This window comes from Thunnus thynnus, chromosome 6 (assembly GCF_963924715.1).
Source record: "Thunnus thynnus chromosome 6, fThuThy2.1, whole genome shotgun sequence".
Lineage (NCBI taxonomy): Eukaryota > Metazoa > Chordata > Actinopteri > Scombriformes > Scombridae > Thunnus > Thunnus thynnus.
The window spans coordinates 7,489,281-7,515,248 of record NC_089522.1 but is presented as its reverse complement, the minus strand read 5'-3'; the positions used below and the strand labels follow the sequence as shown (position 1 = coordinate 7,515,248).

The following is a 25,968-nucleotide window of genomic DNA, read 5'->3' as shown; positions in this document are numbered from 1 at the left end:
GACGCAGCAGCGACACGTCAAACTTACTGATGACTTAAAGCATAGACCGAGGTGGAACCAAACGCATCGTCAGCGGAACAAAAGGGTACGTCATCGTCCAGGTGGCGCATGAAGACCTACAGGAGGACAAACAATCAGTGAGTCAGCTGCTTGTAGTACAAACAACTGCTGCTGCCAGGAGAAGGAGAGGGGACAATACGATACCTCGAGCAGAACCGGGCTCTAGGTTGGTTGGTTGGTACATTTACTCAAGTACTGTACCTAAGTACAATTTTGAGGTACTTGTACTTTACTTGAGTATTTCCATTTGATGAAACGTTATACTTCCACTCAACTACATTTCAGAGGGAAATATTGTACTTTCTACTCCACTACATTTATTTGACAGCTTTAGTTACTTTTCAGATGAACATTTGACACAATGGATAATATAACAAGCTTTTAAAATACAACACATTGTTAAAGATGAAACCAGTGGTTTCCGTTTTTGGCTTTTGACATCTTACAAAAAGCAGTGTGTAGTCGGGGTCACATTTCAGATGTCTATGAGTTGTTAACAGCTCCACCAAATAGTGATTTTTCCCTCTAAACTTTTCACATGGTTTCATTTCAATAAATGTTCAAATGATCCAATATTTCACCAAAAATCAATGATTAGAGAAAAAGTCGGGAACCACTGGACTAAACTAGCTAACTGTATATAAAGTAGTTGAAACTAGCTCCACCTCCAGCAGCTACAACAGTGACATGCTGTTCTAACACTGATGCTTCAGTATTAATAATCTAATGATGTCATATATAATAATATATCAGTCAGAGGACCAAACCACTACTTTTACTACAATACTTTAACTACATCAAACTGATAATACGTATGTACTTTTACTTAAGTAGGATTTTTCATGCAGGACTTTTACTTGTAAAGGAGTATTTTTACATTGTTGTATTGGTACTGTTACTTAAATAAAGGATGTGAATACTTCTTCCACCACTAGATGTCATCAAAAAGTTTCAGTGTCTACATGGTTTCATGCTTGTCTCAGCGTTATCAACATGACACCCCGTGTGACTGAATGTTGATTTTCCCTCAATCCTACATTACACAATATCTAGCCTGCATATATTCACTGATGTTATGGACAATTACACTTATAGTCACTAGTTTTAAAGTATTACACAAAAAACTAAAGACAACATTCAAAATTATATTTCAAATGAGCACAAGCTCCTGAAAATCTAACAGGATACACACTTTTACAGTCTGTTTTACCTTGTTGGTGTTGGTGCTCGTCTGGCTCCTGCTGGGCTCTCTCCTCCAGTAGATGTGATCATGGAGGTGAGTTGGCACATCACACATCTGTAACCATTAATGTACAGTTTAGGATGGGACTCTACTTAACACAACTGAACTGAACTGAACATTGAATAAATTAGTTCATCTCTTGAACCTGCTGAGCACACTCATGCTTCCCTTAAAGGATAGAGGTTTTACAGTTTTTCACTAGAAGAGGTTTTCCTCGCTGTAATCATTCCTCCTGTTCATATTGGCTATTAAAAGATCCCCTTCAAATGTGCTTTTAGTGTAAGTGATGGGGGCCAAAATCCATAGTGTGTCCACACAGACATTTTGTGCAGAGATGCATTTAAAAGTTGATGTGAAGCTTATATGAGGCTTCAACAGTCTGAGTTAGTCATATCAAGTGGATATCTGCCACATTTACAGTCTTTTTAGCATCAAATTCCCTCCTTGTGTTTCCTCGGACAGAGTTTCCCACTAAAAAGACTGTAACATTGAAAGATATCTACTTGATTTGACTCATTTGGACGGCTGAAGCTTCATACAAGCTTCAGATAAACTTTACACATACATTACAATACATTTTTGCACAGGAGGACTGTGGATTTTGTCCCCCATCACTTACATTGTAAGTGCATTATGAAGTGATCTTTTAACAGCCAATATGAACAGGAGGAATGATTATGGCAAGAGACACCTGTTTCAGTGTTTATTTGGGCACCTGATTGTTGTTTTAAGACAGATTTTAACATTTGCGAACTCGTCCTTGAAATAAACAAGCTATTTTCTACTCTGCATGCACATATGCATAACAGCTTTTCTGTTTTTGCTGCAATAGCACAGAAAGTTGACATTACTACAAAAAAATATCAATCACTCATGAATTGTTTAATTAAGTAATGAATGAGGGCTATATCTTGATAAAATATCAGGTTCAAAGTAGAAACTTTGGCATCTTTAAACCAACAATTTGCAAATTGCTGTTACACTGAGTTGTTCAGTGTTTCAGCAGTTTACTGAAGGTGGTTAAATGCATCACTGTGCAATAAGCAATATTTTATTTTTGTGAAGGAGTTTGAACAGTTACTGCAATCTGTATCAGTTTGCTTGCAAATCAGCAGTCAGTTCAGGATTTTGCAGTTAACGTTACTTCTGCCTTCACATTTCAGCAGTGTATACACTGAAGATTTTACTTTAACATTGTTTTTATGTTTTACTGAACAAACTTCCCACTGTATGAAAGTCAGTTGCTTTTGTCGTAACTTATATTCGACGCCTCAAGGCTTAAATACAGCAGAGGCGTCGAATAAAACGGCTTGAATAAAGTCTTTGAATGATTTTAAACTCCCTAAACTCTCACATTTTCCATGATGAAACAGTAATAGGGTTGAGTTGAGGTCAGTGCGGGTCCGTATTTCGCTGGTCACTTGTACAATTTTTCAGAAATCGTCGAGTGAAGTTTCTCCTTCAGTGTCTGAAAGTGAAATGGTGACTTTGGAACGAATGTCTCGAATATAGACGCTCCATAGCAACCAGCATCCTACGTCAGCACCAACATCAAACTGGTTTAACTGGCAGTTTACAGTATTGTTTTTTTTATTGACATTTTGAAATAATAGAAAATAAAATATTTTTAAATGAATTCCTTCAACACGGATTAAACAACGTTTTATAGAGGCGCAGTGCATACACTACTGTTTAGTCGGCATCCATTTCATCAGTTATACAGCAACATTTTGGCAATTTAGGTTTATTTTATGTCAATTTAAGCTTCAGACGAATTAGAGCAGAGTCAATAAACGTGGTCAATATTGTTATTGAAGGCCCAGCAACAAATAAATAGTCTGTCACTAGTTGAAAGGCATGTGAAAATCCAAAAAACTTCTTAAAATGTAATTAGCCTAAAAGTTAGCTGTAGCGGTTGTTAAATAGGACTCTGTTGTGTTTGTTAACCATATTTAAATATTTTCCTGTCAGTTGCCAGGTGCACCTCACTGAGGAGTGATCAGATGTAGAAGACCTAGACGGAGCAAGAGACGAGAGAGGAAAAAGGACAAACAGCATAGGTAACACATACAGTTGTAACACCATGGATAAAAATCAGAAAAGCTGCAATCTGGAGAGTACTAGCCCAGGTAAAGTAACACTTACAAGGGGAGTCAGGCTCGCACTTTAGGCTGTACGAACCTGAGTTGACCCAGTTTGACAATCTAATAATTTTACACGTATCATATTGTGAAACTATTGTTGAACTAGTGCATATGCATGATCAGTGAATGGAGAATACATAAGTGTGAATGTTTTACTGTTCTGCAACTTGGGCTTGCATTGGCGCTGCATTAGAAGGATTAAATAGACATAACATCTAAATATTTTATTTGTGGAGCCGCACTAAAAAAGTGCAAATAACATTGTGCAATCACTGAAAATTTTATAATCCAATAGAATCTCCAATATGAATATGAATTAAAGGACCAGTGTGTAAGATTTAATGAGATCAACTAGCAGAAATATTGGCAGAAAAGGAATATAATATTCATAAGTATGTTTTAATTAGTGTATAATCACCTGAAACTGTGAATTGTGTTTTTGTTACCTTAGACTGAGCGCTTTATATCTACTTTATATCTACTTTATATCCTGCCCACCTGCCTCACACACCCAGCCCCTAGTCCACTTTTTAGCATTTTTCAAAATGATGCAGTGGCTGCAGTTAGGCTCAGACCTTGGGGAGAAGTTAATTAACAGGAAACTTTCCAGAAAAAAACATGGTGGTAAAGAATAACACTGTGTGTGTGTGTGTGTGTGTGTGTGTGTGTGTGTGTGATCATGAAATGAGACTTGCATCTTTTGATGTCATGGGCCATGTTTGTTTCAGCCTGTGTGACCATATGTGATCAAATTTTGACATCTGAAATTGTGTCATTTCAACAATCATCATTACTATGTTGCCCTTTGTTCTTAGTTATCAATAAGTGTGTTTGTTTGTTTGTTTGTGCACTAATATCCTGGTTATGATCGGGTTTTTGGAGTATCGTGGTTATGTTTTGTGCATGTAAACAGCTTATCCTGGTTGCAGAAACCTGAATAAGACCTTTTCCTGGTTTTGATAAACCTTGATATACTTCCTGGAGTACCCCGATAGAAACCAGAATACTGTGGCATGTAAACATCTCATCCATGTTTCTGAACCATCTCATAGTGGCTGAGATGGTGAAAAATCAAGACACACCTGCAGGCAGACCATCAGAGACCTGTTATGATCATGTATACAGGGATATGAATAACCAGGTTTTTCATGTTCCATATCAGGAATATAATCAAAAACAAGATCAGATTCAAAACCAGGATACTAATGCACATGTAAACACACTCAGTGTGTAAAAACAAAATATGTATTTCCATGGCTGTTGTTGTGGATGAATTAGTGATCTACTTCTGTCCCAGTCCAAATTAACTTAAACTGCCATGTTTAGCAAATCAAATTAAATTAGTCTGATAGATGTTTTTGTACTGATAGAACCTGGTGGAACCTAATTTTCACTTTATGATTTTCATAGTGTTTAAAGAAAACTATCTGGATGTTGTATAGCATAAGCAAAACAAGAAGAAGAAGAAGAAGAAGAAGAAGAAGAAGCCATGCCCCCGAGAGCCTTGCAGGTTCTCAACGTCCTGTCAAGCTCCCTGCGGGGCCCCAGCTGTGCCCCACTTTTGAAAGTGTGGATGGTGCCCTTAACAGGCCAGAACTCTTCAATGCTAAATTGGATTGCAACCAAATTTAGGAATGTTGTACATAAATTCACAAGTGCACAAGTGTGTAACATTTGATGTAATTCTGCCCACAGTAAAGTAACATTATAACATATTTCTGCAATTCTAATGTCTTTAATAAAATGAAACTTGGTACACAAGTTCTTCATTAGAATCTGCATGATATACTGAATCATGGCACCAATAGCCCCACCCTGTGGTCATGAGTAAAATATCTCTTAAATGCCATATCTCTTAAATGTAAAATACCAGGGTAACCAAAATCTGCAAAGTTGTGCAGACGGGGATGCTGAACAAGTGTGTTCTATTTTCAGCAATGCTTTGCAAGTTATTTCAGCTGTCAGCATTCACACGCATTTTCCGCAGGAAATGCATTTCTGGTATTGCTCAATGATGTTAAGCAAATATTTCAAATGCTGACAGAAAAGAGTGATAGGATGTAAGCAGTGGGGGCTATTGTGCTTGAGAATGTCCTACACAGATGACAATGATGATGGCATTATTAACAGTGGTGTAGTAATGTCAAGGAAAATCTACAAAAGTGCAATACATACCATGTCATGATAGCTGTAATATACTGGCAGCACATCAACAAATATGTTGGCAGCATCTTTGACATACATGTGATCAATTAAATTCCCCTTGTCAGTTGTATTTTGTACATACTGGGTGTAATTATGTTCAGCAAAAAAGCTGAGCAGTGTACCGTTCTCCAGCGTGTTTTCATTGCAGTCTCCCATGATGATTTTCTTGCCAGGACATTGGTCAATGACGTCAGTTGTTTTTGACAAAAAATGGTAACAGGATAAATTGCGGGTCTCTAAAGAGCTGCAGCAGTCAAGTAAATACTGTTCACTTGAAATATCAAACATTCAATATTGTAGCACTTTTTAGGCCACATTAGAACATCTTTTGTTAATGAATGGTATACTCCTATTCCACCATGAGAGTCTTGATTGAGGTGTTGTAACTGTGGATGTGTGTTGTCATAACTATTCCCACAAGAAAGATGTGTGAACCAGAAGCTTGTTAGACAAGGTTGCTGCAATGGATCATCAACCCCTAACCATGTTTCTATAAGGCAAATGCAATCAGCATCATTCATGTGAGCATTAGCTTGAACATCTGGAAAGTGACCCTGAGTGACACTTCAGAAGATGACAATGAAATACTGATTCTGATTTTTGAGGGTTAGAAATCTCATTGTGAATTTGGAAAACTAGGTAAGAGGTGAGATACTTATACTTCCAGCTGAACATTATATGTACTTGAGTTTTTCATGTAATTTGCTGAACTTGTAGTAACCTAAATCAAAATTTCCAGACCCCTATGTATTTTGTGGTAAAGAATGGCAGCTTTTCTGTCATGTCAGTGCTGTCTTTTGTCTTTGCCTTGTTTAAAACACTGTTCTCCATTTTGCTTCATGAGTGGTTCTTTCTCTAAATTGTAGTTCCTTGGGTGAGTGAAGGTGGTCCGCCCTGATGGATTACAGATCCTGGATGAAGCAGCTCAAAGCCTCAAGGTCAGCAGTTACTGTAACAACCACATCCTATATTAGCTGCTGCAACCAAAGCTGTAGCAGATGTGTGCAAGCTAAGGTATACTGGCACAGTTGCAATGAAGCTTTCTTATTGTGTTTGTGCAGTTTTTCCTAGAATGGATGTGTTGTAAGCTAAAATTCCAAAATGTAGTTCAAGATGCTGGGATTCTTCTGCCCATTTATTGCGGAGTAGGTTTGCCCATATAAGGAATTTGCTTTGATGTTGTGGTGCATTACAATCAAAATGTACAAGACAGAGTACCAATACAAAGTAAGAAAGAATACAAGTAATCATAAATAATATAAAACAGATTTATGATAAAAATATATAAACATATTCTAAATTGAGAAGAGCTATGAGAGTTTAACATGAAGACAATGGAATATATATATATATATTGACCAGGAATGTGCAAAAATTCATTGTGTACAAATATATGCAATGTGCAAATAATAATAAACATAGAATTGTGTTAATGTAAGGTGCCATGTTATATGTGGCTGGTATTATATTCTAGTGGGAAACCAAGTTATCCTCAGTTATTGTTGTACTCGTGCCCTCTCTCTATTATTTCCATCTGCACCATCCTGCCGTCTTCACCCAAAGTCTTTGGCTTTGTGGCCAAACACCCTGCAGCAGACACGTACCACTGTTTTCTGTTCCAGAGCAACAAGTTTGAGAGTATTCCCAGTACAGCATTCACAAAAACATATTCACACAGTTGAATGGTGACAGTTCCTTAAAGGAACAATTTAGTGGCTTATTTAGGTTTTCAAAGTCTCAGGAATCATTTTCCAAAATATTTGTAGTCTCACGTGCTGGTCTCAGTTATTAGTGATGCCTTCTGAGCTTCAAAAAAGGAGGAGAGCACCAGAGGGGGACGAGGCCTGATCAAATCAAATGTTTGTAATGTCCAGTAGTGCATTTTCACTGTTTCTGTCTCCTCTTTCTTGTTCTTCTTTGGAATAAAATGCTGCAGAGGGAGAATACTGAACTGAAAAGGAGGCTTGCAGGACAATTTCACTAACAATAACTCTGTACATTGTTAATTAAACCCAGTCCCTTTGTTTTGTGGATTTTCAAATAAGTGTTCTCCCTCAGGAAAATCTTCAAGCAGATTAGTGGAACACAGAAAAAAAAAAGGACTGGAGGGATAAAATGAAGAGTGAAGTGACTGCTTAATGTTGAATCCACTGCAGGTGTGTTTCCTGCATCCACAACAGTAGAGGGCAGCAGCCGTTCACCCACTCAACAAGGCAGCTGCGTTAAAATGCTGCCTTCTCGTACTCGGGAAAATTGAGTATCATTTTTTCTTGCCGATATGAGGAACCAAAGAAAGTTTTAAATACACAAAGGAAGGTGGGATTTGATATGGCTGCTGAATTGCTGTGTTACTAGAGTAAATTGTAGGGACTGTCTCGTAAGAACTAATAATCCTTTCAAGGTCTAATACTGGTAGAAGAATTGTTTGTAATGGTACAACAGCTGGATAATAAATATAACTTGCCAAAGTTAGCCAAAGTTCCCGACATACTGCGCTTTGTTGTTTGACTCTAGAAATATGACATAATGAGCTACTAGATGCTATAAATATACCTGGATGCGCCAAGGAGTCGTTTTTGATTATTGGATATTGGATAGCGAAGGTACACAGGGCACGTGAACGCAACACAATGTGAACGTTAACTCTGGTGTGACAGAAGACTGAGTATGTCCGCTGGTGTAAACATGTTTTTGTGATGGCAGCTTTGACACTTTCAGTTTGAAAGGTAAGCAAAGTTGGCTTAAGTAACATTAGAGACGGTTACAGTCTGTGGTAGTTAACGGGTAACTCTTAGAACACCTCTGTTAGCTCGTCAGCTAGCTCACGGACAGCTGATTTAACGTTATTACGTTAAGTTACTGGCTTTATTAGCAACCACAAGGCCAGTCTCTGTAAATCAGAGCTGCCATTTTGCTCCTGAGTCAGTTTGCTCACATATCACATATTTTGTTCTCATCCCACTGCAGGCGGGCAGTAGTCGGTGGGGAACTCCGGCTTGACCGTCTACAGACGCCATGGGGAACCGGTGGTCTCGCAGCGGCAGTACCCTGTCGCTCCTGCCGGAGAGGCACAGCTCTGGGCGGCGGGGAGAGGATAAAGATTCCGATAATGACTCTTTGGATGGGCTCGGCAGACGGGAGGACATAGCCCAGTTCCCATACGTGGAGTTCACCGGCAGAGACAGCATAACATGCCCAACATGTCAAGGCACTGGACGCATACCCTCAGGTGAGAAGAAACCGCTCAAAAGTAATGAGGACGTCAAAGTTTAGCGCTAAAACTTAACCAACAGTAGCGTTAAACGACACTTTTACCTGACTTACAGTAAGAGATATGCAATTCTGGATACGTTAATTACACTTAGAGCGCGTGTAGACTTACAAATTTAAGGCCTAAAATTCACTTTCAGACCTGTTGAAAAAAGTGACGTGATGTGCAGCTTGTCTGCAGAGCTCCATGCACTCACAGGTTGATTATGTGCAAGTAGCTAACACAGTGAATAGCACACAGTTCTACTGCCGTTTGCATTTTATGTTTACTGTAATGATCTTTCATTCAAACTAAAACAACAGTCAGTAGCCCAAATAAACATTGAAATAAGTTTTCCTTGCTGTAGTCATTCCTTCTGTTCATACTGACCATTAGAAGATCCCTTCATAATGCACTTACAATGTAATTGATGGAGGCCAGTTTCCACAAGCCTCCTTCTGTGCAATAATGTATTTAAAAGTTCATCCAAAACTAATATGAAGCTTCAACCGTCCCAATGAGTCAAGTCAAGTAGATATCTTTCAACGTTAGTCTTTTTAGTGCCAAAATCCCTCTTTTTGTTACTATACTTCCACCTCAGCTCAACAGGGAAACACTCTCCAAGGAAACACAAAGAGGGAATTTGATGCTAAAAAGACTAAATGTGGCAGATATCCACTTGATATGACTAACTCAGACTGCTGAAGCCTCATATAAGCTTCAGATAAACTTTAAATGCATTTTTGCACAAAATGACTGTGTGGACACACTGTAGATTTTGGCTTCCATCACTTACATTGAAAGCACATTTGAATGGGATCTTTTAACAGCCAGTATGAACAGGAGGAATGATTACAGTGAGGAAAACCTCTTTCAGTGTGCATATGGGCACCTGAGTGATGTCGTAAGACTGACTAGAAATGTAACATGATGAATAGATGCTATGATAAGTTGAACAAACCTTCTCTTACAGATATAGTATTCTATGTGTGTTACAGGCTTTGCCGTGTGTCCAAAAATCTATTTTAAGGGGAAACACTAATCAACATGTTACACAACCTGTTATCTCTTTCCTGACAGATCAAGTGAATGAACTGGTTGCATTGATCCCATACAGTGACCAAAGGCTGCAGCCCCAAAGAACGTAAGTAACCATTTACAACATATACTGTGATATGTATCAGGCTTCCTCTGTTTTCAAGCCATTTACAAACTCTATTAAACGTTGAACCTATATTTTCATTATTCTAGGAAACTATATGTTGTCCTGTCAGTTGTGCTGTGCCTCCTGGCTTCTTCGCTCGTGGCCTTCTTCCTCTTCCCTCGCTCAGTGATCGTGGTGGATGATGGGATACGCTCGGTGACTGTGCGCTTTGACCACTCCAACATGAAGGTCCTAATGAACATGACGGTAGGTTTTCTTTCGTACTCAGTGCAAACAACAAATTCCACTGACTTACAGTTTGATATGTATGGTGTAAGAAAACCTAATTTTAGCTGTTCCCTTTGTGTCATTTCCTGACACCAGAATGTCATTTGAGCAAATAGGGCGGACGTACTGTCACAAAGACATGTTGCATAATATTTATTTTAATTTCATCATGCACCATTCAGACTTATTTACTTTCTTTTTCTCAGAGCACACTAAACTTCAGCAATCCGAACTTCTTCTCGGTGCTGGTGCAGAGTGTCAGCTGCCAGGTTCTCTACATGAAGATGGTGATTGGGACTCAACAGCTGGACAATGCCACCACCATCCTACCACTCAGTGAGAGTCAGGTACAGTGATGGAAGAAGTATTCAGATCCTTTACTTCTGTAAAATTACCAATACAGCAATGTATTGGTAATTGTAACTAAAGCTGTCAAATAAATGTAGTGGAGTAGAAAGTACAATATTTCCCTCTGAAATATAGTGGAGTGGAAGTATAAAGTATCATAAAATGGAAATACTCAAGTAAAGTACAAGTACCTCAAAATGGTACTTAAGTACGGTACTTGAGTTAATGCACTTAGTTGCTTTCTACCACTGGTCAGGTACAGGAACACAGTGAATATTGTGTATTTGTGTACATAATGAACAGTATCACTGGGTTCTCCAGATACAGTCGAACTTCCTGGTACAGAGTGCAGTATGCAAACAAAGGTGTCAACACTGTAAAGCACACTGTCGGTGTGTCAGCTACAGGATGTGGTCTCTGTTATAACTGATTGAAGACACTGATGTAAAAACAGTAACAAACTGTCACTGACTAAAACTGGAACTGTACACATGACCTCATGCCCTTGTCTCACTGGTCATCTCTATGTTAGTCATATGGTAATTCCCTTTTCAGCTCAAGATAACACAGGAGAACTTTGTTGTGTAAATTATCAATCTTCTGCAGGTAAACTACACCGTCAGCGTGGAGATCGGCAGCAATGCTCCCTACGTCTAGTAAGTGCCTCTGTTTAAACTGTAAACAGCTGATAATCAGTGTAATGTAGAAACACAGAATCTTCCAACTGTCTGTAGAGTTTTGCATGAAGAGAAAATGAGTCAAAAGTCTTCCAGTGTAATCATCTAAAAGTTTTCTGCTTTGTGTCTTTCTCAGTGCTTTCTGCACCATGCCCAGCATTAAGGTCCACAACATTGTGGTTTTTATGCAGTAAGTATCTCTTTACTTTTTTAAAATCATTTTGTTCTTTTCGTCTTGTTACTCCTGTTGTTTTCTTTACTTTTATCATCATAATCTTTGTTAATCAGCCCACAGCCACAGCCAAGATGTCATCTTGTTAACACCAAGAGACAATGTTATCACACAAACCACTTCCTTAAGGTTATTGCTCGTGTGAAATTATGATCACTTCTTGCTATTTTTTTTTTAACAACCCTGTTGGTTGTTACTGAATATTACAGTAGGGAGGTGTGGGGGGGAAAGGCCCCCTTCAGATCGTTTCTCATCATTTTTACCCGTGGTCTTCATTTCTGTATCGTCCTGTGTGTTTTCAGAACTGCGGTGAAAACCTCTTACATGGTGCGAACATCCCAGAACAGCCTGGAAGCCTATCGCTACATAGACTGCGGTTCCAACACCACATACCACCAGAAAACCCATTAGCACTGGCACCTCTCCCCAAGCCGCTCTCCAGCCACATCCTTCAGCCCCCCCCCCCCCTCTGCTGTGAGTGCACCAGTCCTGGAGGGGATGGATCTTTTTCTCTGGAGGAGGCGGGAGATGTCAGCACACACTCTCAAAGATGGATTTTGCTCTTCCTCGCAGACAAAACCACCACCAGCAGCAGCAAAATACCAAATGGTGCTTTTTTTTTTTCTAAGCTTGCACAGAACAGTAACAGTATGTTGCTGTCATATTGTGCCATTGAATTGAGCTGTTACCTAAAAAAAAAACACAAGTGTGTGTGAAGGGAAGGGAATTGGATATTTCTTGCCACATGGAATGAGGGCAGCTTAGTAACATACTACTTTCCTACGATTGCCTGAGCTAACTCGTCATGTCTAAAACAGAACTATTTCAATCTTGCTGACATCATGAGTCACATGCGCTCTTGGCAAATAGAATGAGTCATCGGAAAAGTGGGAGTCATTGGCAAAGGGCTCTCTAAGGCCTTGTTTCAGTAGCAGGGCAAATGTCAGAGAAAGCTCTTGTCTTAAAGGGATCGCAGCTGGCATTCCCAGCTGATTAATGAAGTTCCAGCGATGGCGAGCTTCAATTAACGCTACAGAGCTCTGTCTGTGTCTGCTGCATTCTTCAGCACAGCTGGAATGTCTTGAGACACTGTAACAATGTGTAGACTGGAAGCTGCTGACTTTTTGTTAACAATAAGGGAGAAGAGACGGAGCTGGCCTGCTGTTTCCAATTTGTGTTTAATGCAACCGCAGGAGGGATCATTTAGGGATTGTGTTGATGTATCTCGAAAATGGTACACATCGATGAATTTATTGCTTTTGCTGTGTTATTTAACTATTTCTGAAGTTGAGACTGGTTTAAACAATTTAACATATGGTGGATGTTTTTAAATGAGTGAAGAAGTTATTTTTGAGTACCTCTCAGCAAGTCTAAACACACTGATTTTTTATATTCAGGATGTGGGTCCATATTTGTCCAGATTTGCTTTAAGGCATCAGCAAAGCTTGTGTGTTGATGTGAGAGTATTCTGGTTAGTATGTTTTTAATCATTTACACTCCTAGTTAAGTTACTGAAAAGGGCTTTAATATATTATCCCACATATGTACCTCATATAATATGTTCTGTTGAGCATCTGTGTTACAAAATCTTCTCCACCATGGCCTTAACAGTCCAGATGTGATCTGATGGAAGAATCTAGACTGTAATCAGTTTGTCAGACTGGGTAGAACACAATAGATTTACACTGTTAATTCCTTTGCCTTATCCAAATTTGTGTATTTAACTCAACTCCTCAGTAGCTTATCAAACCTGAAACACCTCTGCAGAGTATTTCAGACATCTGCTCCAGTATCTGCTCTGTATAGATTTATTAAGGTTGACTTCCAACACAGAAACACAGTAACTGAAAGCAATAGTGATTTGACATTTTTTTTAAAGGGATGGTTCTTTTGATGGTTTCTAAATTTTTGTTTCATAAAATGAACGATTTTACCAGATTTTTTTTTTTTTTTTTTTTTTTAAAGTGTAGCATATATTTTTGTGCTTGATTCTAGTTCTCAAAAAGGCAATTTTGAATAAATAAAATGAATAATGAACACCAGTATTTGTTTCAGTTGTTTTTTTTGTTTTTTTTTCAACTCAAAATAATAAACCCAAAAGCATTTTAGGTACCACATCATTTCAGTTTAATTCTATTCTTCATTTTTGCATACAAAATAGCATAATATCCTTTTCAAAACAAATGTTTCCTTTTTTATGTCTCATACGCGTTCCTATAGCTGCATGTGAAAATATATTACTACATAATATAGAGATCAACAAGAAAACAGACCACAATATATTATCGCTGTAATACAAGTAGTGTTTTTCTAGGTTTTACCAAACAAGGCAACACACTAAATAAATGCGTAGTAAAAATACAAGAAGCAATAAGTACAAAAATATAGCTGGATAAAAAGCTTATTAATACAAGAGTGCTTCGTCTTTGGTTAAGTACGTCTGTCTTCGAGCCACTGCTTTGCTTGTGTGTGTCTCTTGTTAACTTGATACATCGATACGTGACAGTTCTACACTGATGTGTGCATGTGAATAATAATGTGGTCACAAAGTGTGACTCAGTGAACGAACACCAAACATTTCACGGCAATGGTGCGCTTTAACACTGTACGTCCTTCCTCGTCTAGCTTTTTCCCCGTTTCACTTACGTTTCTTTAAGAGCGGACGTAACGATACTCTACCTGACATATTTACCTGATTACCCTCAACACACCAAAACCCTCAAAACACACGCACACACACACGCCTCTCCCTCTCACACACACACAGCGGTTAAAGTTAAAAACCTCACATTCGTTTTTACTTTCATTAGAGAGTTATTTCTCTCGCTCGCTCTGATTATTAAAGTGTGAATGGAAAAAAAAAAAGAACCCATGATTGTCAATTGTGATTAAATGTGTTGTATGTTACACTGGTAAAGGTGCTGCAGAGTGGCTGTAAATATGCTGTACATACATCTGAATACCTGAACACCTCTACATATAGAAACTAAATTACATCATCAGGGCTTTGGTCACTTTTGAACAAAGAAAAATAAGGCATTTTGTAACAACACAAAATATAAACACCTGCTGTTTTTTTTTAGTTTTTTTTTTTAAGGCAGTTATTATGTGTGAAATGTTGAACCTGTAGGGCTTTGCTGCCCTGAAACAGTGCAAGGAAAGATCCTCTTTGTAAGCGCTCCACACAGCCTGCTCTGTGTGTCCGTAAGGCTCCTTTCAGTATTTCTATCATTGTTCAACTGGACACCAGCCTGACCAAGAGGATGAAAAGCTGCATTTAACCATCATTTAACCAGGAGCCTGTATCATGAAGCAAGTTCGGCTTAGTGTTGCTTTCTTTGAGCTACATGGCTTCAACGAGCCTCACGTCGGTGACCCTGGATTACTGGTGTCACGAAGCCGCTTAGCAACTCTGGATTTTCCTGTCCATCTACCTGCAAGGAAAGTAGGTATTACCAGAAAAAAATCATGTTCAATGAGGTAAAAGATCAATTCTTATCATACGACCAGAAAAAAATGAGAGGCTGCTGAAAGAAAAGGAACCAAATAGATAAATCCCTGATAATGTCTATCTGACTGAAACATTCCACTTATAATTTACTGTGCTAATTAACAGCATGAGATATTAATATGAAAGTGAAGCTGTTAGTCTGTTAGTGTGTAGTTTTAAACTCGGAATGGACACAAAAATGTTTCCTCTATTTCTGATATAATTATTGTGGCAGGTAAAGTGATTCTACTGATCTATAAAAATGTCTCTACTGCTCTTTCATACTTGTCACTTGTAAATTTGGTACTTTTTATCCATGTCTGGATCTTATACAAATATTTACTCAATTTTCCCAGTGGACGTACTGTTGATGGCTTTTGATTTGATCGTCTGAACTGAATCTGCTCCGAAGCACGTTAGCGTTACAGCATGGGCTACCATGGTGATCTACCTCGGTTTAGAGTGAACCAGCTTCATGATACAGGTCCATGGCAGATGTAGTAGATGGATTGTTGAATTTTCTCCTGAAGCCTCCTCATCCTTGGAGGAGTTGTAACATTTTATGTCATGGCTTTGTCTGTACACTGTGTTTTATTTAGTCTTTTTCATCCAACAATACTTAAATATAAAACTGAAATGTACTGTAATATTTTCAACCAAACATTTAGGAAAAGGGGGACTGCTGGAGCTGTAATTCCTAACAAGTAAATTATAAAATTTGTGTTGTTGCCCAAAGTCAGAAAAACAAGCACCAGCACACACAGGTGCATTCATGTACAGTAAATGCCTTGTCACTATATGCTGCATGCCACTGCTTGTATGCTCTGAGTTTGGTTTCCTGTCTTTGTCCCCATCTATCGGCGTTGTGACAACATGACCTTGTTGATAAAGTTGACGATGGCAGAGGCAGGTTGTTCAGGGTCCAGCTCGGCAAACAGGTGGCAAACGTTTTCTGCCAAGCTGCCCGGCTTCTTGGCCACGAAACCAAACACCCTAAAGAGAGGTGAGAAAGCAGATGTGAGGAAAAAGGAAGAAACAAGAAGATGTAGGTTACTGAGATTACACCAATAGTGAATTTGTCTTGTCAGTAAGGCAATACCATACCGTCACTTTGTAACAGCCTTAAGTTAAAGTTTCACTACGATGAAGGAATTAGTATTATGTAACATGGGGTCATGTGGGGCTTGATTTTCATTATTAAATGTAAATAAAATGTTTGCTGGAAGGATTTTGCCAAGCCTCACACGCAAACTGACGCCATGCAGAGGCTCTAATTTCTCTTGCGCGCCTACACAGCCTCTTGGAAATACACACATACATACACACTCACTTTCTCTCAGTCACCAAACAGAGCACTTACTTAACAGTGGTGTTGTCTGTGTTAGTCCACCTAAAGCAGAGAGAGAGAGAGAGAGAGAGAGAGAGAGACCATACTCAGACATACACATGCAGGCAGAGCTGCCAAACAAGCTGATGCAGCTGCAGCCTCAGCCACAGCTGGCATGCTCACAAACATTCACACGCACTAACAAATGAGCGATACAGATCCATGCGAGGGCTCACAGCAACCAATGCATTAACTGATCATGGGTGCGATGAATGAATGGATGGTTGCAGTGGCGTGTCTATGATTTCTGCTGATTTTAGGTTAGTTGTACTGCTACACAGCTATAAAACCCAAACAAGATGCTTCTTTTCTCTTAATCGCCTACCTCCTGTCCTTAGGGTCGATGCTGCTGAACGTTACACTGTTCACTGGGTAATGTCTCCTGAAGAAAACCCTAGAAGAAGAAAGATACAGTATAGACAGAGCAAGATGTAAGAGGCCTGTTGTCTGTAAGGCCTTTAGTTGCAGCAGCAGTGTTGTCCATCATCAATAATAAACTAGTGGGTGTTGAATGGTAAAACAATCAATGACTGAAAGAAAGAATTAGAATATTAATTGGTGGGTTGTCTCTTACCTGCGCTGGCTGTCGGTCAGCGTGATGCCCTGCGATGTCACCTTGAACTGAACCACAGTGGCGGCGGGGCGCGGGTTACGACCCAGGGTAGCGTCTGTTGCCTTGGCGATGGCCTGGGGGCCGGTCAGAGACTCAGTTTCCACAGAGTTCAGGTAGAGGACATTACAGGCTGAAGAAAGAGGGAAGAAAGTGATAAATGAATTCTCAGAGAGCTGTCCTGGCTGGCATCTTCAATCCACCGTCAATCCCGGTATTTTATGTAAAAAAGTCAAGTTTAGATGAAGTTATGTCTATTACGGGTATTAATTGCAGTTTTCTTTCCATCTTTTCTTTTTCTGATATTGATATTTGTAGTAATATTGGTCGAGGTGATTGATACATTTACTGTATACTGTATGTGCAAGTGTGTGCTTGATATCCTTTCATTTGATCTGTTTTGTCAGATGTCCTTCAACTGATACTGCAACAGAGTCAGTATAAGAAATTACAGCTATACCTGAGGCTGTAGAGAGTAATAATAGGCCTAATAATAATTACCTCCAACTGTGTAAAGTATATACACATAATAATGTGACACGAGTGGAGATAGAAGGAAGGATGGTGAACTCACCTGCTCCTTGTTTCAGCAGGTCAGCAGCCGTGCTGATGTTGCTCACTGGTTGAACTTCCTGCACCTCTCCTATCAGATCTGACAACATGGACATCTGACTCAGTTATATCAGATAAAAGTGCATCTCCTGCCACTTTGAGGTTTTCACTGTAAGGTGCGTGTTTAAAGAAACATGTCATGCCTTGTTTGAGCTGTCGAAAATGCATTTAAGGATATTATAACATTAACTTATCTTAGCTGTCGTGCAAAAAACTACCAGTGTTTAGGAGTACCAACCTTTTTCTGTGATCTTCAGAGCGCAAGGCAAAGAGATGGGTGTGATGGAGTGTTGGTAGACTAATGCAGACAGACTCCCTGTGGATACAGATAAACATCGAGTGGCTGATTAAATCACAGTCAACTGCATTCCCTATAGGCAACATGATTTATGTAAAAAATATCCTCCCTCCTTAAGTTGTCCCATTAGTACTAATGGACCTGGAAAGTCAGGGAAGGGCAACTTACCAAAGTAAGGCTCATTCTGACATCCTTTAATCTTAACTCCACGAGGGCCTGTTTCTATGAGGAAATGTCTGACCAGCTGTTCCAGAGGGTCGCTCACTGTAACAGCAGAGATTTACTGTTAAGTTTGATACATCATTGTCAACCAAGGACAAAGCAACTTCTGAGTAAGTCAAATGTCATAAAATAGCCTGAATGGCTAAATTATGCTGCTGAACATTAGGAACAAAATATGAAAATGAGATATCTAAATAATGTAAACAATCATTTGTACCTTTGCTGCTGTGGTTGTTGACATTGGGAGGAGGTGTAGCCACCTTCAGTGCCAGACCGTAGGCCCCCTGGAAAGAGTTACTGTCCCTGATCAGGAAGGTTCCTGGCTCTCTTTCCTTCAGAGCTGCAATAGCTACAGTCAAACACAATCAATGTTAGGAATCCTTCATTTTATAAACTGTAATTCCAGGAAAAAACAAGATATTTCATTAAAGTTACTGAAAAATACATCACAGGAAATAAAGAGCTTTACCCTTTCAGACCTACCTTGCTCTCTGGAGATGCCAGGCTTGTACCAGAACTTTGAACTGTCCTGGACAAACTTCACACTGACCCTATTTTCAGCCTCCACCGATGACACTACATCATTTTGGCCTGCAGGGGGCGCAATTTCCCCCACTGTGGGAGAGAATGTGACATGGTGCTGATGCTGGGTGTTGCTGGTGGTGGAGGTAGGAGGCACATGGCCCATGGCTGGCCTCAGAGTCCCCACCCCATCGTTGGCTGAATCTTGCTGGGCGGGTGGGTGACGCTTCTCCGGCAAAGGCGGCTGTGGATGAGGAAGGGGTATGGAGATGGTGGAGTAGTTGGAAAAGGAGGACTGGTGGAGCTGCGGGGTGTGTGCCGTGTAGCAGTGCTTCTTGTTAGTGTCCAGAGCAGGAGCGTGTCCCTCCATGCCTGGGTAGTGGTGATGTGGGGGTCCCTGTTGCTGGATGTGGTTCGGATGGTGAGGATCTGACCCGCCCAACATCAACCTCCTGCCCAAGGTGGCAAAGCCGGGAACAGGGGCATCAGAGATGGGGGAGCCCTCCATGCTGCTGGATGTGGGCTGGGGGGATGATGATGAAGCTGTGGCAGGAGATGCAAGGGCAGCTGTGGAGTTGGGGGTGGGTTTTGGGACTTCTGGGTGAGAAGATCCGTTGACCTGTGCTGCGGTCGGTCCTACAGAGCTGATGGCCTGGCTCTGGCTCTGAGGCTGGGACACTGCTTGTGTCACACTGGAAGGCAGAGCAGCAGCCTCTGAAGGATGGGGGGTCTGCATAGTGAGAGGGCAGGGTTGGGGGTGTGTATCTGGCACAGAAGAAGTATGGACGGGGGATGAAGGGGCCTGGCAGTGTCCCTGGTTTGATGTGGTTGGTGTCACAGAGTCAAAAGAAGAAGTGTTCTGCGTTGACAAAGGTGAGGGTACATCTGAGCTACAGTGCTGCTGTTGGGGTGTGGCAGGGGACAGGTCTGTTGGTGCAGTGCAGTGGTTGTGGGGTTCTGTTTGAACAGGTGTGGTTGTGTGTGGCTGTGTGTTTTTGGCGGCCTGCGGCAGGGATGACGGGTCTGTGTTGCTTCTTTGGCTTTCCTGGACGATATTATCTGCACGGTAGTGTCCATCCTGGGGCTGGGATGCCTCATAGTCACTGCTGATGATGTCTGTGGTCCGGATCTCATACTCTCTCCCTCCTGGACTGGGACTTAAACAGACAGACATGAATATTATTGTCACAGGCCTGCTTGTGATCTAGTGAACTAACTACTTCCTGAATGTTTATAGTCATCAAGTGACAAACACCTAGTCTGTAGCATTGCCCCTGGCTTGGATGTTTTAAGCACAGACTAGCTCTTAAAAGACCATAATTTATTTAGAATTCAACTGAAACGTTCTTGCTGACACTACTCTCTCACCTAGTAAAAGAATAAAAGTGGAATACCTTTCCTGTGTGCGTAGAGGGCTGCTAGTGTGCACGGGAGTGGGTGGTCCAGACATGTCAGATGGCGTAGAGCATGCGCCATGGCCCTCTCTGTGGACCCTCTTAAAGGAACCATGGGTAATGTGATCCCTCCAGCCCATACTTTCACCAGAGCTACGAAGGCCATCTGAGAAAGGAAGGGAACAATGCACAACATTTACAAAAAGTAACCTCAGTTAATTTGATCTCATAGTTACTAAAAATTTAGATTCTTGATTTGAACATATTAAGCCTGTAAAACCCAAGAAAAGGTGATTGTGAGAAATGTGAGTAATGCGTAAGGCATCCGTCTATTTATGCACAAATGTTTGCTGCATGCTGTTGTTGATTACGGATAATTCAGCTCCTCCCAATTCTCGCTGCTGAAAGAAAACACATTTCTGAGTGTTTCTGTTTTAACATGACTCACCAGTGTGTGAGTCAGAGCTGTATGACTGCTGAGAGTCAGGGTGGTGATGGTGGTGGTTATGGTTATGTTCGGCTGGTCCATTGCTATGACTGCAGGGCCCCGTCATGGAGGAAGCAGGGGGCAGTGGGGATGTGGACTCAGACTGGTAGCCTGAGGCGTAGCCCCTGCTTTCAGACGGCGAGGGCTGGTAAGGTGAGCAGGGGCACACCTGGCGAGGCGTTTGGTAACCGCTGCTGCTGCTGCTGTATTTTAGGTCCAAGTGGGAATGAGCGTGGGACCTTGATGCCTCTGGATAAGCTGGATGACCTGATGGCAAGGGGTCAAAGGTGAAGGCTGGGAGATCATGACCGTGTGGGCCGTAGGAGGCTACAGTGGCCCTTCTGTGCCAATATTCAGCCTCTCTCTCCCTCTCCCACTGCAGCTCAGCCTCCCTGTCTCGCTCCCAGTGGAGGGACAATTCTCTGCCTCGCCTCAGTCCAGGATCCCTCTCCCAGTGAAGCTCTGACCCTCCTCTGGGTATCTCTGGCTCCCTGGCTCTCCTAAGCCCCAGCTCCCTCTGTTGAAGCTCTGCCTCTCTGTCCCAGTGGAAGCTGTCGCCTCGGTCCAGCCTCAGGCTGTGATAGGCCGCTGAGTCTTCCCTCCTGATGCTGCAGTCCCGACAAGGGCAGCCAGCGGGCGGCATACCATCCATTAGCATTATGTCATGGTATGTTGGGCTGGTGGACGGTTTGGGGTGGTGTGGGTGGGGATGGTGGTGGCTGTGAGGTGGAGGAGGGTGGTGGTAGGGGCCGTAGTCGTCCTCTCGACAGCAGAGGCGACCTGATGCAGACAGAGAGTGGTGGTGGGGGTGGTTGTGAGAGTGAGGGGTAAGGTCTGGCGATGGGTAGGGGCAGAGATGGCGAGATGAGGGAGCCTCTGAGCAGGAGCGGTGCATGTGGTGTTGCGGGCCACTCTGGCGGTCCCACACCAGATCTGGAGGTGGAAGGGACTGGTGGGGGTTGTAGTGCTGGCACAGATCCATATGTGATGGAGGAGCAGCTGAGTTGGGGCTGGCAGAAGGGGTCGCACCGTGGTGCCCATTGGTGCCGGGAGCCCGATCGAGGCAGTAACCATTAGGCATGAGGAGGGTGCGGTCACAGCCAGGCTCAGCACAGCGTTGGGACCGATAACCATCCCGGCAGGAACATGACCGACTGAGCCTCAGTGTCCCAGTTCGCTCTGAGGGCAAGGAATCGCCATCATCCAAGATGGCAGTCTCCCGCTCTCCATCCCGGTTTCCCTCTATGCCTCCGAGAAGGCGTTCAAGCTCCTCTCGTTCCTGTCTGGTTGGAGGTGGCGGACGAACGGGCTCCTCCTGGCGGTCAGAATGGTGTGATGATTGGTTTAAAAGGCTGGAATGGGCTGAGAGGGCGGAGTCAGAATGGTGAGAGATGACATGATCAGGCCTATCTTCTGCAAGGCCTGGCCCGGGGCTGCTGCCATTGGTTGAGGTGAGAGAACCTGAGCCGGGACCCCGGCGTTTCTTTATCTGAGCATAGAGACTGCCATCTAGAGGACCTCTGGTGTGGGCAATATCTAAGACAAAAGGACAAAGATAATCCATTTTCAAACTGACAGTATACATTATCTATGTATAGTGGGAATTGAAAGCCTGTGTAATTTTATTTAACAGCTACTGTGCTTGGTTTTTGCCTGCAGCTGGTTCAAAATGCTGCAGCGCAACTCTTCACTGGTACCAAAAAGAGACCACATCACTCCTGTATTGGCCTCTCTTCTCTGGTTACCAGTCAAATGCAGCATTGATTTTAAGATTCTTTTATTGGTTTTTAAAGCACTGCATGGACTGACACCTGCTTATCTTTCTGACCTCCTCACCCCTACTCTACCACCAGACACCTCAGATCTGCTGACCAAGCACTGCTTGTCATTCCACGCTCCCAGTTAAAATCCAGAGGTGATCAGGCATTTTCCATTGTTGGCCCTAAACTGTGGGACACTTTGCCTCTCATTATTAGATCCTCCCCCTCAGTTGATATTTTTACAACCTGTCTTAAGACCCACCTCTTTTCTTCAGCCTTATAATAATCATCATGAAGACATGAATGGTCACATACTAAATTACTTTATTTATTCTCTATCTATTCTCTATTAATTATTTGTTCTCTGAGCAATGCTATTGTATTTTTAGGATACTTTTATTAATTTTCCCTTTGATCCTCATAGTTTGTCCGTGTTTTCATTTGATTGTATTACTCAGTCTCTGTAAAGCACTTTGGTCAATTTTTGTTGCTCTATAAATAAATGGACTTGACTTGGTTTTCAGTTCCACAACAATTGCACTCAAAATTAAGCTAAGATGGGATATAAAGAGAACAGCTGGTGTGTTACCCTCAAGGCTGTCTTGGTATCGCTGGTTAAAGTTCTCATAGGAATCCCAGCGAACCACTGGGTCAGCAGTGTTGTAGTCTACTGTGACAGCTGGGTCGTTCTTCTGGTACTCGCGGCCTGAGGAAAGAAAAATTTAATTTCCATTCATTTGCATTTGTTTCCTTCCTTAACCCAAAGCATTTTTGATTACAAGCTTTTAGATTCCAGTTCAGCATTTGCATCAATTTCTATTCTAACCCTTTGGCAAAGATAAACTGAAATTTCAAAGTATAACAGATATGAAGAGGACTTCGAAGTAATGAACCAACCTTTGATCTTCTCAGGTCCGGAGGAAAAGACAAACTCTACTGTAGCGTCAGATGGAAAACGCTCATCTGGGGAGAAGAAAAGAAAAAAATGTTCAACAAAACAAAAGCGGGAATGTTACACATCAATATGTTTAAGTTCTCAAAGATCATGGTGAATCACTGTCTCTTTCTCTTAAGCCGTGTTTTGACTACAGGAACTTTCCCCTAAGAACCTTTTGACGAACTCAGTTCCTCCACCTGTGTTTCCACCAAAGGGACCAGGGTCTAAATTAAGTTCCAGGGAGTTTGTTTTATCCCCCCAAAAAGTCCCTGCTCAGGGGGTAGCACTTTCCAAAAGTACGGGAACTTTGGGGGTGGGGTTTGCAGGGATGACTGTTGCTGATTCATTCGTAAAAAGAAGAAGTACTTTAGTATCGATTTAGGACCAGTATAGGACAAATTGGGGGTGGGGGGGAGGGGGGCATTTCTCTTTGCTTGTTAACGTTAAAAGTGAAGTAAGGCATTGTTGTTGGCTTCCTGATTCATTCTAAAAAGAGCAAGAGAAAAAAAGAGAGATAACACCAGTGAGCTGAGAGCATGAGTGAGCGTACGAGAGAGAGAGACAGCATGGCGGTGGTCGAGCAAGCTGGAGAGTGAATGAAGAGAGGGAGCAGCGGTGGCGAGAACAAAGCCATGAATGAGAGAAATAAAATATTATTTTCTGATTGTCAGCGGTTACATTTTAAAGCAAAAATAAAACCAACGCTCTTAGTTTCTGATTCATTTTCCTTCTCTGCATTTCTTCCTTTCATTCATTCATTACATCCATCTCATGCAGCACTTAATACAAAGAACAGTGCGAATCTGTGTTGTTGTTTCCTCATCATGTGTTAATACTGCTTGTCTAAATGCTGCCATCATTTTTAAACTCCTCATGGGTCTGATTTGCATGATCTACCCGGTTCCTCAGATGCGGTGGAAATGCGAACAGGACTGTACAACAGGGACTTTAAAGTTCCAAGTTTAGTCCCTGAGATTAGTTCCTCTAGGTCCAAAGCACCTGGAACTTTTGGTGGAAATGGGGCTTTATACATTACATCCTCCAAATGTAAATGTAATCTCCTCATGAGACCCAGATTTATGAAAATGTACAAGTGCTTCAGTGATGCGGGGGACACCCAGAAAGGAATCAAACAGTGTTTCAGCTCTAAACATACTAATATATTCCACAGATGTGTTTGAGTTACATGAACCCACAATGGTGTGCTTATGTACATTTATTATGCTTCATTTAGTGTAATGGATTGACCATCACGCTTTTACATGCATGCCTCTCAGCTACATATAGTCTGTCATTTCAGAGAAAGTGAAACCAAGGAGGAAATGAAGTAATGATCATGTTCACTATGGACTCATGCAATAGACACCAGTGCTCACCTCCTTTACGCTCACAGGGATAGTTAGAGAAACCCTCTCCCTCCCTACAGTGCAACTCATTCTCACTCTACTCGCCTCCAGAGAGCTGTTATTATTTCTAGGATGGGGATTAAGCTACTACTATTTAGGGATTTATTCAATCACGGTATTATGAGGCCAGACCACTGTGAATACATTTCCACAATGCAAGTCAATTACTTGTACGTGGTGATTATCCTAGCAGTATAAACAAATTGTGCCTAAATGACAATTTAAGACTCTCCAAGGAAAATCAGGCAAAATTCACACTGGTCGTTAGGAAGCTATATTATTTGTTCTTGTACATCTAAAGTGAAACTATGTAACTTCTGAAAAAAGACACAACACATTCTTAAAAGTTGAACTTCTAAAAATAAAAAGCTTCCTTTCTCACTTCTGCACACTGAGGGATTTTGCAGCTAAAGACTTACTTAGTCTGGTATGACCAGTTAGCCTATTGTGGCTAATATCAGCTAACTTTGGATAGTTTCTGTGTAACTGACATTACTGGGTCAGTTTGGTGACTTCAAGACTCCTCTTTACTTGTGCTACTGTTACTCTGTTTTAGGGTTCATCATAATTGTTTCTTCAGGTCACAGTGGTTCAACAAATGTTACATGGTCATACTTTAAATATGCACTAACTGGTTGTTTGGAGCAGAAACTAGTTGTAAACACGATAATGACATTTTATGACCTTATAAACTTGTTAGCCAACAGTTGTCTATTTATTAAGACATCCAGCAGATAACCTTAGTATTCATTTGGAGTTGTTTCACCTGAAACAACCTAATGAATAAGCACAACATTCGCTCTTGTTTTAGCTCTGTTTTGGTCTCTACCAACTCCATTGTAACTTTGTCTTTCTAACATTTGGTGCTGTGCAAGTAGTGTTCAGTAGGTTTATCAGAGATTTTCTCTGAAAATAGCTGCCTGCTGATGAGAGCGGTGAGAGTGAACCAAAACAGTAAAGTTGTGGGCCATAAAACCAAAACAATGAGTTTAAAGATGCTGTACCTTAAAGAGAAACTGTAAATTAGGGTGATAATTAAAAAGATGAATTACAGCTCATTTAAAAGGATGCAGATGCAATTGTAGTCATTGTCTGTAGCCCATGCCACACAGAATAACTGCTCTACTGCTGGACTTCCACAGGATGTTTTTATCTAATATTGCAGTACCAATGCCAAATAGGTACAGGGTTAAAAGAGCTGTGACTTGCTTTGTCTTGAGTAAAAGTTTCCTTCAGCCCTATAGTCAATCCC

General features: G+C 41.3%; 2 protein-coding genes across 6 annotated transcripts in view; one reads left to right on the top strand and one right to left on the bottom strand.

Annotated features, from left to right (window-relative positions):
• The first annotated feature begins 8,235 nt into the window (after window positions 1-8,235).
• Window positions 8,236-13,633, top strand: tmem106c (transmembrane protein 106C). Its single transcript, XM_067591462.1, has 8 exons — window positions 8,236-8,378; window positions 8,620-8,881; window positions 9,983-10,046; window positions 10,154-10,313; window positions 10,541-10,681; window positions 11,289-11,338; window positions 11,496-11,549; window positions 11,894-13,633. The coding sequence occupies exons 2-8, from the start codon at window positions 8,668-8,670 to the stop codon at window positions 12,000-12,002; spliced, it is 792 nt and encodes a 263-aa protein (XP_067447563.1). The 5' UTR covers window positions 8,236-8,378; window positions 8,620-8,667; the 3' UTR covers window positions 12,003-13,633.
• A 61-nt stretch (window positions 13,634-13,694) lies between these two features.
• Window positions 13,695-25,968, bottom strand: part of tns2a (tensin 2a) — a 53,966-nt gene continuing 41,692 nt past the window's right edge. For 4 of the 5 annotated variants that reach the window (XM_067591461.1, XM_067591456.1, XM_067591458.1 and 1 more), the window contains 13 exons: window positions 23,271-23,336; window positions 22,963-23,079; window positions 20,575-22,149; window positions 20,127-20,292; window positions 18,694-19,889; window positions 18,428-18,559; window positions 18,157-18,252; window positions 17,929-18,006; window positions 17,653-17,730; window positions 17,043-17,211; window positions 16,794-16,862; window positions 16,442-16,471; window positions 13,695-16,074 (listed from right to left, as the gene is read on the bottom strand). In XM_067591461.1, coding sequence (XP_067447562.1) covers window positions 15,936-16,074; window positions 16,442-16,471; window positions 16,794-16,862; window positions 17,043-17,211; window positions 17,653-17,730; window positions 17,929-18,006; window positions 18,157-18,252; window positions 18,428-18,559; window positions 18,694-19,889; window positions 20,127-20,292; window positions 20,575-22,149; window positions 22,963-23,079; window positions 23,271-23,336 — 3,911 coding nt within the window. In that variant the 3' untranslated portion in view covers window positions 13,695-15,935. The remainder of the gene's footprint in view (window positions 16,075-16,441; window positions 16,472-16,793; window positions 16,863-17,042; window positions 17,212-17,652; window positions 17,731-17,928; window positions 18,007-18,156; window positions 18,253-18,427; window positions 18,560-18,693; window positions 19,890-20,126; window positions 20,293-20,574; window positions 22,150-22,962; window positions 23,080-23,270; window positions 23,337-25,968) is intronic. The other variant, XM_067591457.1, reaches the window with a different exon arrangement.